The following is an 11,384-nucleotide window of genomic DNA, read 5'->3' as shown; positions in this document are numbered from 1 at the left end:
TCAACAGAGTGAAACATATTTGCGAGGCCAAGGCACGGTGGCATTAAAGTCAAGCTAATACTTTATTTTTAACATATTTCATACGCTTAAATATTAAATATCGGTTTACGTATTACAGTACTTAAAAAATATATGCATTAATAATAAACACAATAATGAATTCGTCAATGTTAATTTAGCATTGAAAGTTGTAACTTTGATGTCATTTTATTGTCTATGAAAGTGGGCATGGCCACTTAAGGTAATCAACAGTAAAGATGTTTGGAAACAGGCGAATCGAACGTTACTGAATAAATCACTTGGCTGATCGGACCCTGAGATTGATCATTCGAAATGTTGGGAACAACGGCCGTTACAATAATTTAAATAAATATAAAAATTGATTATACAATTTCAAATAATAAAATTCTTCCTCGAGCAAATAATTAATTGCATTGACCTCTCTTAGAAGTCAGAAGGTCTTATAATATAAATTGGTGACATGGTGCAATATAGTTGTGAATGTTGAAAACTTGGAGCAGGTGGATTAGTTTTGTGTATTTAGGAAGTATGTTTACGAGAGATGGGAAGGCTGACAAAGATATTGAAAGAAGAGTAAATGCAGGTAACTCCATTAATGGAAGACTGAACGCAGTTGGCGCTAGCAAAATATTGTCCAAAGAAGCGAAGCTAGCAGTTCACAATGGAGTGCTGGTACCTACCCCGATGAATGGAAATGAGGCATGGATCTGGCAGAGAAAGGATGAAAGTAGACTGAATGTTGTAGAAATGAGATCCCTGAGGTCTACGTGTGGTAAAACTATGTATGATCTTGTGAGAAATGTGGAGATCCGCAAAGAATGCAAGGCTGATGTACGCGTATTAAGTAAGATTAAGAAAGGGATGCTGAGATGATTTGGGCATGTAGAAAGAATGATCGAAGAAATATGTGTAAGGAGAATATATGATCCAAATCTAAGTGGTAGCAGTACTAAGTGGGGGACGCCCGAGGAAGACATGGCACGATCAAGTGAATCAGATACTTGAGTCGGGCCATGTCAAGAGTAAGAATAATGAAGAGGATGTTAGGAGTTGCCCATATCCTCCGTTAATCAAGCATTCCAACTACCACAAATCATAGAGGACACGCGACAATAAAGTGTAGAACATGCATAAAGGAGATGAGCGCTCACTCAAAAATCATGCCCATAAAAGGAATGAGAAAGCCAGAGTCAGGAGAAGAAATAGGAGGGGATGCGGGAAGACGCTAGACCTTCAGATCTGAGAGCCCGAGAGACGGGAGCGTGCAGACTCGAGACAAGCCGCTGTCTTTCGGTGAGTGATCAATCACACATAAGCGGCGAGGTCGAATGTAGAGTTATTGCAGATTTACTCTACCTCTGGAGAGATAGAACCACGTTATGAATACCTAACGAAAATATCACGTCAAGACCTGAACAGTAACCAGAGCGTCCCCTCGATTCCATACCGTAAGCGCTTTCCGTAAATGGTACGTTTAAAATAATCACACACAGCCCGTAACTTCCAGCCTAGAACTGTTCCATGCCATAGGTTTAAGATTATTCCGTAATAATACGCATATCTCTATCTTCATCAATAACTGGTATATCAGTAATATCTGTAATAGTGTTTTCAATTTAGATGATTTCTGATTCCTTACCCTGAGAGTTTACAAGCGAGAGGCTGCCGGCAATTAGACACGAGAGAGAAACCGAGATAAATGTTAATATGTTTAATATTTCCTATCTGCTCGCTCCCGAAAATCTAAAAACTATCTCGTAAATAGCACAATTAAATGTTATTTATTTTAACAAGGAGTAGAATAATGAAGAGGAAATGTATGAGACGATGTATGAATGTGAATGAGGCAAGGAGTGTGTGCCAAGACCGAGTTGCTTGGCGGTCCGTCCTTTCTGCCTACCCCTGCGGTGAAATGGCGTGATAATTAGTTTGTTAGTAAGACATTTATTATTAAAACAATCATTCCTAATAATATATTATTTTTTTTATTTAATTTAATAATTCAAATAAACTAAACAAAAAATAAAACATTTAAACTTACATAACAAGCAATAATAATCAAATAATAATTCAGAATTTATTATTCCAACTTCTACACAAAAAACTCTCATTAATTTTTTGTATAATGGACTGCAAACAAATATGTATATATAATTTATATCAAAGGCATTAAAAATACTTTATTATGTTGGCTAGTACAATTTTAACATAAAATAATGTTACGCATTATTAAAATTCTTTCTTTTTTGCCAAAATTCATTTAAACTGTGTATTGAACTTTAGTCATTATATTATATTTTTCTTTATTTATTTGTATTATTGTGTGTCAGGAATATTTGTGTCTGTTATTTCTTGGCTTGGGTCTGTGGAATATTGTTGATTCGGTTCTGCATATTGCTGATTCGGGTCTGCATACTCCTGTTCTGCATACGGTTGGTTCGGGTCTGCATATTCCTGATTCTGTTCGGCGTACTGTTGATTCGGGTCTGCATATTCCTGGTTTGGATCTGCATATTGCTGGTTCGGATCGACTGGTTCTGCATAAGCTTGATTTGGATCAACCGATTCGGTATATGCTTGATTCGGATCGATGTATTCTTGATTCGGATCAATATATTGCTGGTTTGGATCGACCGGTTCAACATATGCTTGGTTTGGATCTACATATTCCTGATTTGGATCGATGTATTCCTGATTTGGATCAACATATTGCTGATTAGGATCTACATATTCTTGATTCGGCTCAACGTATTCTTGACTAGGTTCCACGTAAGCTTGATTGGGATCATTATATTGTTGATTCGGATCATTGTAAGTTTGATTTGTATCATATTCCATTTTTTCATTGCCGTATTGCGCTTCAAACTGTTCATCTTGCGCATTATCTTCTAAATTGTGCTCGCTACCATTATTTTCTAACCTAACTTTGCTTACATCATAGTTTTTCTTATTACCTAGAGGAGAGTTGTTAGGATTTGATTTATCCGGTCCGGATTCTTTGAAATTCTTCTCGAACCTCTCCCGTTCGTCTACTTCCTCGTTTCGTTTGTCTGAATTGTCTACGACATTGGTTCGACTAGGTTGTCTGCTGGTTTTTCTCTGATCGGGCTCAATGCGAGGGTTTCTGTTGGACGGGGCCGCTCCGTTGGATCTTGCTTCAGTGGCGTGCTGGTTGTCATAGACAAGTCCCCTAGAGTTTTGGCGGGAGAGAGGGGGCTCAGTAGCGCGCTTGTTGTCTGTGGTCTTGATAGCGGGCTGCATGGCAGGTGCTGCAAGAGAACACGTGAGCATAGGGGCCGTTCAAGTATTATGTAAGCACTATAGGGGGGCAGGGGGGTCTTTGCTTTGCTTATTTTTGATGACATGGGGGGGGGGGGGGCAACCCACACATTGTCTATGTTTGAAAACCGAATACAAATTCGGGGATTCCCACAAATAATTAATACGTTTAGGTACTCGCTTAAAAAACAGAATACATTAACAGAAAAATGCATATAGGTACCAATTTTTACGGAGGCATGGGAGGGGGGGGGGGGGCTTTGCCTACTTTTGGTGACAAGGGGGAAGAGGGGGTAAATAATTGTAATAAATCTGCTTACGTAATACTTGAACGGCCCCATAGACAATAATCGACAAGGACTAATTTCTTGTATCACATCATTTATGCTTGGATCCCATGCGATCTATTCTATGATCTATTTCATAGAACGAACCGTTTCAAAATGGAAAGGATTTGTTGTACGTTCACTTGCTCTATTCTATTTCGTTCAATCTTGATCTACAGTCAATTCTAAAGAGAATAGAGCGAAAGTAAATTCAATATTGGGTTTCTATAGAAAGCCTGTTCTCACTGATCTGTTTCATAGAATCTATGAAATAGATCATATTATAATAGATGAGTGGAAACGCGTCATTACATCAAACTGTAGACAAATACTAGTGTAATACATATATATAAACTTTCCGCAATATTGAAAAAATAACCTCTATTTTTACTGCAGTTTCTGTTGAATTACTTAATGCCAGCAAAAGAAAAGGTTTAGTTCAATTGGGTTTGTTAGTCAATGCTACAGAATTTTATGCCCAATGAAACATTTCTGCATGACCTACGGTAAAGTAGGTCATCTGTAAATAGAGAATTTGAATTGTGATTTACAAAAATATAAAAATAGTTTTAAAAAAACATTATTTAAGTGAAAACTGCAAAAGAACTTTAAAATTTATTGCTGTAAAGTTATAGATTTTCAAATGACCTATTTTACCATAACTCCCACTGATTTTACGTTCTACACATAAATTATGTAAAAGAATTGTCAAAACATTTTGCACATCTTATAACCTCTACACCAAAACTACATAAGCAAAAACCTCAATGTTCATTCTAAATCATATTAAAAAATATATACAGTGGGTGTATTTGCTACACTTTCCAGAGTGGTATTTGGATACTCTCAGTATTGCCCTGGTGCAAGACCACCATTCAGAATTGAAACAGTGCTTGACATGGCTTTAGCCGTGTTTGGTGACTAGTTATGAATAGCCAGGTACTTCCCAACATTCATTTCCCCCATCCCTTTCCCTTTCTCACTCCCTTCAGCATCACATATCCCAATTAGGATGCCATCCCACTGGTTCCGGGCAGTAGGGAACAGTTATGTGGACTTTGGTGCGGTATTCACAAAAATAATTTCTCCGAAAACTATGAGAAACTTCAATCATAAAATATTAAAGACGATAAATTGTAGGAACAAAAATAAGGTCTATCGGAAAAAATCTGCACTGCGCTTTGTGTTGCTGTGTTAAAGTGGTGCAAGTCCACTGGGCTCACGGTACTTGGTTATACAGACCCGAGCCGGCATAAACTCGAGACTTTATAGGTTATAGTAACAAAAATGAGGTCCTATGTTTATTGGCGACATCTGTACTGTGCTGTGTAAAGCTATGTTGAAGTGGTATAAATTCACTGAGCCCACGGTACCTATGTTATATAGACACGAGCCGGCATGAACTCGAGACTTTAAGGATTATAGTAACAAAAATGAAGTACTATGTTTACTGGCGACATCTTTACTGTGCTGTGTGAAGATATGTTGAAGTGGTGATATAAGTTCACTGGGCTCACGGTACCTAGGTTATATACAGACCCGAGTCAGCATAAACTCATGACTATAAATTATAGGAACAGAAATGAAGTGCTATGCCTAATGACTATATATGCATTATGCTGTGTGTTGAAGAAGTTCACTGGGCTTACGGTACCTGGGTTGTACAGACCCGAGCCGGCATAAACTGACTGATAAATTATAGAAACAGAATGAGGTGCTATGCCTGTTGGCAACATCTGATGTAGCTATTTTGAAGTGGTATAAGTTCACTGGGCTCACAATACCTGGGTTATACAAAACCCGTACCGGCAGAAACTATGACTTTTTAAATGATAGGAACAGAAATAAGGTGCTATGCTTATTGGCAACATCTGCACTGTGCTGTGTGTTGAAGTGGTGCAAATCCACTGGGCTCACGGTACCTGGGTTATACAGAGCCGAGCCTGCAGAAACTCTCTCGGACAACAGCTCTAGTTTATTTTGGAGAGAGGCCATTTCGTCTCTGGAAACACAACGGTCACGGTTCATGCGTTGTCACAACAAACAAACAAACAACATTGATCACAACAGATAAACACAATATGGTAAATATACACAAATACAAGTAGAAGCGTATATAGTTGAGTTTGGTACATAGTATGTAGTATTTTACAAAGACTTGGTAATATGGGATTTACATAATAGACTCAACCACTGGAGCGATCTTTGGCAAAATATGCCAAGTTTGCAAAAACGTTTTGAGTGATCACTTGTATGATATATTTATATAACCATATGTCATAAGCAATGAAATCTGCGCCTTCTGATGTCCGGTCAGGTGCTCTGAATCACTGAGCTATGTCGGCTTATTTCCAACCCGCCAAATAATTCAATATGTACTAGTATGTACTTCAATCAACAATTACTGCTTATTATATTTTTTCACCTGTAAATAACCAACTTTAATTTTGTATGTAAGGCTTTGTTAGTGCTAAATTTTTACCACTAGATGGCGTCGAGACATATTATATCTACATTTGTTGGTGAAATATTTTGAATCAAGCGACTAATTATTGCTTATAATAACATATTATGTATTTCGTGAGGATTCTCAGATGCACTGCCATCGACACATTCAAGGGGAAAGGTTCAAATGGGTTTAGGATAACTTGTGACCAGTGTTATAATATTATGACTAAATATATAATTATATACAGTTTCAGTAAGAACTAGTTCAAGCAAACCAAAGGACAAAATAAACACATAGGGCCACACTAATAAAAGTGTTTAAAATTTTACACAGCTGATAAACAACCATTAATGTATGGCAAATGATTGTTTATCAGTTTCGTAAAATTTAAAACATGTTTATTAGTAAGGGGGATAATGTACAACACATAAGATTAGACAATTCAAAACATAAGAAAGCCAATGTTTAGAAAGTAACAGATCAGGCAGACAAAACAACTAAAGAAACGTATAAAACAAAATATTGTACAAAAGAGGTACAAAGTAACAAAATATTACAGAACATTGTAAAACAGAAATTACTAAATCAGGGGTCTAGCATGATCGATAACTTAACAATATCGGAACGATGGGTTGAACTGACGATGGCTTTATATTGATGGTTTCGCTTGTTAGGGCATATATATCGATAGCCAAGCCGATATTGACAATGAAATACAAATAAATCACCCCACAATGGCAATACTGCAACTGGCCGTCGCGGCGCGTCTAACGCGAGCCGCACCATCACATAGCAACGGCCACAAACATCACCGCGCCCGCGCCCGCCCCGCCTCGTCTACACACAATATCAACTGCTACTCGCAATATAACTTTAAATGTGCTAATATAGAACTGTGTCAAAACATTCTGTCACATTTTGACTGGAAATTTCTTAAAAGTATACATTCTGTTGATGTTGCGGTAGAGTATTTTTATAATGTTTTAACAAGTGTTTTTGATTTATGTGTTCCAATTAAGAAGTCAATAAATGTGAGTGCAACCTACCCGGTATGGTTCACAAAATCAATTATTGACAAAATAAAAATCAAGGAAGCGCATCGCAGAAAATATAGAGTACACAAAAAGCAATCAGACTACTTATTGTTTTCTGCGATGCGATCCGAGCTCAAAAAAGATATTGTCATAACTAAACGACAATATTTAAACAGAATTCAGGACGGGATTAAAGACAGTGTCAAATGCTTCTGGGATTTTATAAAATCACAGAAAGCTAACTCCAGGTCACATAACGGCCTGAATAGTGGAGACAAATTTATAACGGACTCAGAATCTATCTGTCAGAAATTTGCAGACTACTTTCAATCTGTGTATGATAGTGAAACCCCTAATCTTAGTACAGATTTTACGCGAACAGAGGTCCCATGGAACGTAGGTAACATTTCCCTAAGATTAACGAGCCCGACAGAGGTAGAAGCTTATATCCGTAAACTGAAGACTGACAAGGCTACAGGGCCGGATGGAATCCCTTCCAGTACTATAATTAGCATAGCGCCAATGATAAGTGAAGCTCTTTGTCATATATTTAATACCAGTATTTTGACTTCTACTTTCCCCCAGATATGGAAACTGACCCGAGTCAGTCCCATTTTCAAGGCTGGTGACAAGACAGACGTCAAAAACTACAGACCGGTAGCCGTATTATCAGTGCTACCAAAACTATTTGAAAAAATGATTTGTGACAAATTAAGTCTCCAGATTATACCATTCATTGGAGAAAATCAACACGGTTTCCTTCCAAATAAATCAACAGTCACAAATCTGCTTACTTTCTCGAGATTGGTAGCCACCGGTTTAGACTCAAGGCACCAAACAGATGTAGTTTACACCGACTTTGCCAAAGCATTTGACCGTGTTAACCATGATATCTTACTGAGGAAAATGTTTGAACTAGGCTTCGACCTACCAACACTAAACTTTTTCTCATCATATTTAAAATCCAGAAAACAATTTGTTTCGGTAAATGGGCATAATTCAAAAAAATTCTCAGCGAAATCTGGAATTCCTCAAGGGTCTAACCTCGGACCGCTGTTGTTTCTAATACTAATAAATGACATCCAAAACTATGTTAAGAATAGTAAATGTCTACTGTTTGCAGATGACCTTAAAATTCTAATGGAAATAAGCTCCCAACAAGACTGTCTTAAAATGCAAGCTGATCTGGATGCACTATCTGAATGGTCGTTGATAAACAAATTAGATTTCAATACAAAAAAATGTGTCACTATGTCTTACACTCGCTCTTCAAACACTATACTTTACGATTATAAGATAAAGGGCGAAACACTATCACGTGTAAATTCCGTAAAGGATCTCGGTGTCGTCTTTGATCCCGAACTGAAATTCTCTGGCCATATATCGCAGCTCACTCAGTCTTGCTACAAACTTCTTGGATTCGTCATTAGGACATGCAAGCAGTTCAATAACCAAGATGCTATGTTAGCATTGTTCGATGGCATACTGAGAAGCAAGCTGGAGTATGCGAGCGATGTTTGGGCACCGTACCACCAGAAGTACATTGAAATGATAGAGCAAATCCAGAAGAAATTCCTCAGGTATGTCTATATGCGGACGCATGGAACCTATCCCAGGTTCATGCACCATATCGACTTACTTGAGGAAACCAATTCTGTGAGTCTGGAAACTAGGCGGAAAGCAAGCCTAGCCACTATATCTTTCAAAATTTGGAACAATTTTATTGATAGCCCATTCCTCTTGGGATGCTATGATTTATATGTACCAGACCACTACAGCCGAAGTCGATACCATGACTTATTTAGAGTACCAAAAGGCAAAACCGACGTCCTGGCAAAGCATAGCATGACGAGGGGAGTGGTGCTGTTGAACGAACTAGCAAAGAATTTGGATGTAAATGACTGTTCTTTAAACGACCTAAAACAATTATTGAAGAGTCACTTTCCCAAATGCTGATATGATGTAAAATTATACTGTTTGTAAAATTGTACTGTAACTGGAACGAATGTTCTGTTGTACAATAAAAAAAAAAATAAATAAAAAAAAAAAAAATTAAAATTAAAAAAAAAAAAAAAAAATAAAAAAAATACCGGTCGGTATTGGATCGAAATTCCTGAATGTAAAATGGCTACCTACGTAAATGCAAATAAATTAACAATGTCGATTTGAAATATAGTCACTTTAATTTTCATTGGCAGTCTGCATGTGTATGTACTTTTTGACACCAAGAAGGAAGTTAATTAGTTGAGGAGGGCTTTGGCCATAACTCCTGATATTCTGAACTGCTTTCTGAATTCTGTTTCCCTAAGCTTAAACGGATTCAATTGACTGTGTATACGACGTCTTTCAATTCTAGAAGCTTCGTTAGTTTGCCTCCATTCATTAAGCCAATAATTTTGCATATAGAACAACACTATTGAAAAAGTTGTGTACATTGACAGTAGCCAAGAAGCCGCACTTAGTCAGGCGGCCTTTATCTGCCGACTGTCGAAATATTTTGTACAAATTTCTGACTGTGCTCGAACCCACCACCTAATACCATCTAATTTAAACCAAACTATATAGTTAAATCATAGATGATGGATTTATACAATATCTTATTGATATAGGGTTTTGTCGATCGATCGTGCTAGGACCCCAGGCAGAAAAAACAACTAAAGAAACGTTTAAGACAAAATAAATATACAAAACATTCTAAAAAAGTAAAACATAAAAAAGCCAAATTCTACGCTACCTTCTCGTACTGTGTTTCGACATCGCTACTCGTGTCGCTAGTCTCCAGCGTTTGATATAACGATCCGTCGTTATTGTCAGTGTTGCCGCAAGCAAAAGAACAATCGCGTGACACCACGTCCGAACTAAACTTTGACAAATCGTCGCCAGTTGACAAATGATCGCCAGTTGACAACACATCTCTATTTGACATAACATCTCTATTTGACGTTACATCGCTTTCTGAACAACCATACTGCTTAGAAGTACTAGCTTCAATCAAATTCGATTCGCAATACGCTTTTTTATGATTTTGAGAATTGATTTTATCATTGCTAAAATCGCTTGCGTAATACGAATATTTACCACAATCGTAATTATGTTGCGTTGTCGTTAAACTTTTCGTTGGATTCAAATCAAATTTGTTTACGTTAAAATACTGCTTACGTTCATTTCTGCTGTTATTAACGTCTTTATTGAACAAACTCTTATTATTTTCGCAGCAATCTTCGTAATAAAGCGAGTTTCTAAATTCGTTGCTCATCGTGCGATTGGTCGTCAGTTCGTCGCTCGAGGTGTCACGCGATTGGTTCTTAGGTAGGGGACGGATATTGGTTGATCGGGAGATCTCGGTAGACGAATAATCGGTGGATTGCTCGCTGGTGAGAGGAGACAAAGCGTGAGTTTTGTGTAAGGCCGGACAGTGCTTTTTGTAGTTGAGCCAAACCCCTCTCAACTTTCGCATTAGTTCCGAGTTGCGGTCTGCCCACAAGGATCGCTCGCTCCTGTAAAGGGCAAATCAGTTCTGATAATCCAATACAAAATACTAATAAGACAAATAAACACGGTGTCTGGGAACTCGTGGTGCAAACGGGAAACTGGTGAATCTATTTGATTTGAGTTTTCATTTTCGAGAGTAAATTGAAACCAAAGCTGGAATTTTTCAATCAGGAGGGTTTATATCAGCTGTTTTAATGCGTCGAAGGATATTCCGGGCTCCAAAAGTGTTTTTTTAACACAGTTGCTGAAAAAAAGGAAAAATGTGATGCAGAATCATCAGTTTCCCACTAGTAAATGTATATTAAAAAAAATTGATTCTATTGATTTTTACTGTGGTTTTCAACTAATTAGGTCACTGGGGACCTGTTCTTAAGTGTTATGGTACGTGATATAAGAAATATATCATCGTTCAGCACGCAATACCTCAAATGCAACATGAAACTAATTATTCAGAAGAGTGGAAAAACGAGTGTTATCACATATTGTACAAAAAAACAAACATTATGACAAATTAATAATATTCAGTATTCTTATTTTTTTTTTTAATTATAATAATAAACTGATGTTTATAAGACAAGTATTTTTTTTTTTTCACCTGTAAACAACCAACTTTATTTTCCAAAATATTTCACCAACAAATGTAGATATAATATGCAGAGATGTGCAAAATGGGTACCCAAAACCATTTGAAATGCAAAATGGAAATGGGTCAAAACTTTTCCATTTGAAAATGCAAAATGGTTTTTAGAAAAGCATTTCAAATGCAAAATACCTATTTTCAAA

The 11,384-nt window shown here is 37.1% G+C and overlaps 1 protein-coding gene across 2 annotated transcripts; it reads right to left on the bottom strand.

The window, feature by feature from the left end:
• Positions 1-2,309: 2,309 nt before the first annotated feature.
• LOC149409517 (uncharacterized) lies at positions 2,310-9,947 on the bottom strand. Of its 2 annotated transcripts, none has more exons than XM_089649679.1 (2): positions 9,844-9,947; positions 2,310-3,290 (listed from the first exon to the last, which is right to left on the bottom strand). In XM_089649679.1, exon 2 carries the CDS (start codon positions 3,280-3,282, stop codon positions 2,338-2,340), a length of 945 nt encoding a protein of 314 aa, XP_089505805.1. In that variant the 5' UTR covers positions 3,283-3,290; positions 9,844-9,947; the 3' UTR covers positions 2,310-2,337. The 2 variants fall into 2 exon arrangements, with proteins under 2 accessions (XP_089505805.1, XP_089505804.1); XM_089649678.1 differs by lacking the exon at positions 9,844-9,947 and adding an exon at positions 5,549-5,623.
• Positions 9,948-11,384: the final 1,437 nt, after the last annotated feature.

Source organism: Hesperophylax consimilis, chromosome 30, assembly GCF_061612785.1.
Source record: "Hesperophylax consimilis isolate HC1 chromosome 30, BYU_Hcon_1.0, whole genome shotgun sequence".
NCBI lineage: Eukaryota > Metazoa > Arthropoda > Insecta > Trichoptera > Limnephilidae > Hesperophylax > Hesperophylax consimilis.
Note: the sequence above shows the minus strand (reverse complement) of the source record. Positions and strands in the feature narration are given on the sequence as shown.

What these genes read in the sequence shown, in the direction of transcription:
- LOC149409517 (XM_089649678.1), bottom strand. Translation starts at nt 5,621, where the DNA reads ATGGCCTCTCTCCAAAATAAACTAGAGCTGTTGTCCGAGAGAGTTTCT. An exon ending in CTCGGCTCTGTATAACCCAG is followed by an intron (nt 3,291 to 5,548) that starts GTACCGTGAGCC and finishes GTTCTCTTGCAG; the next exon opens with CACCTGCCATGCAGCCCGCT.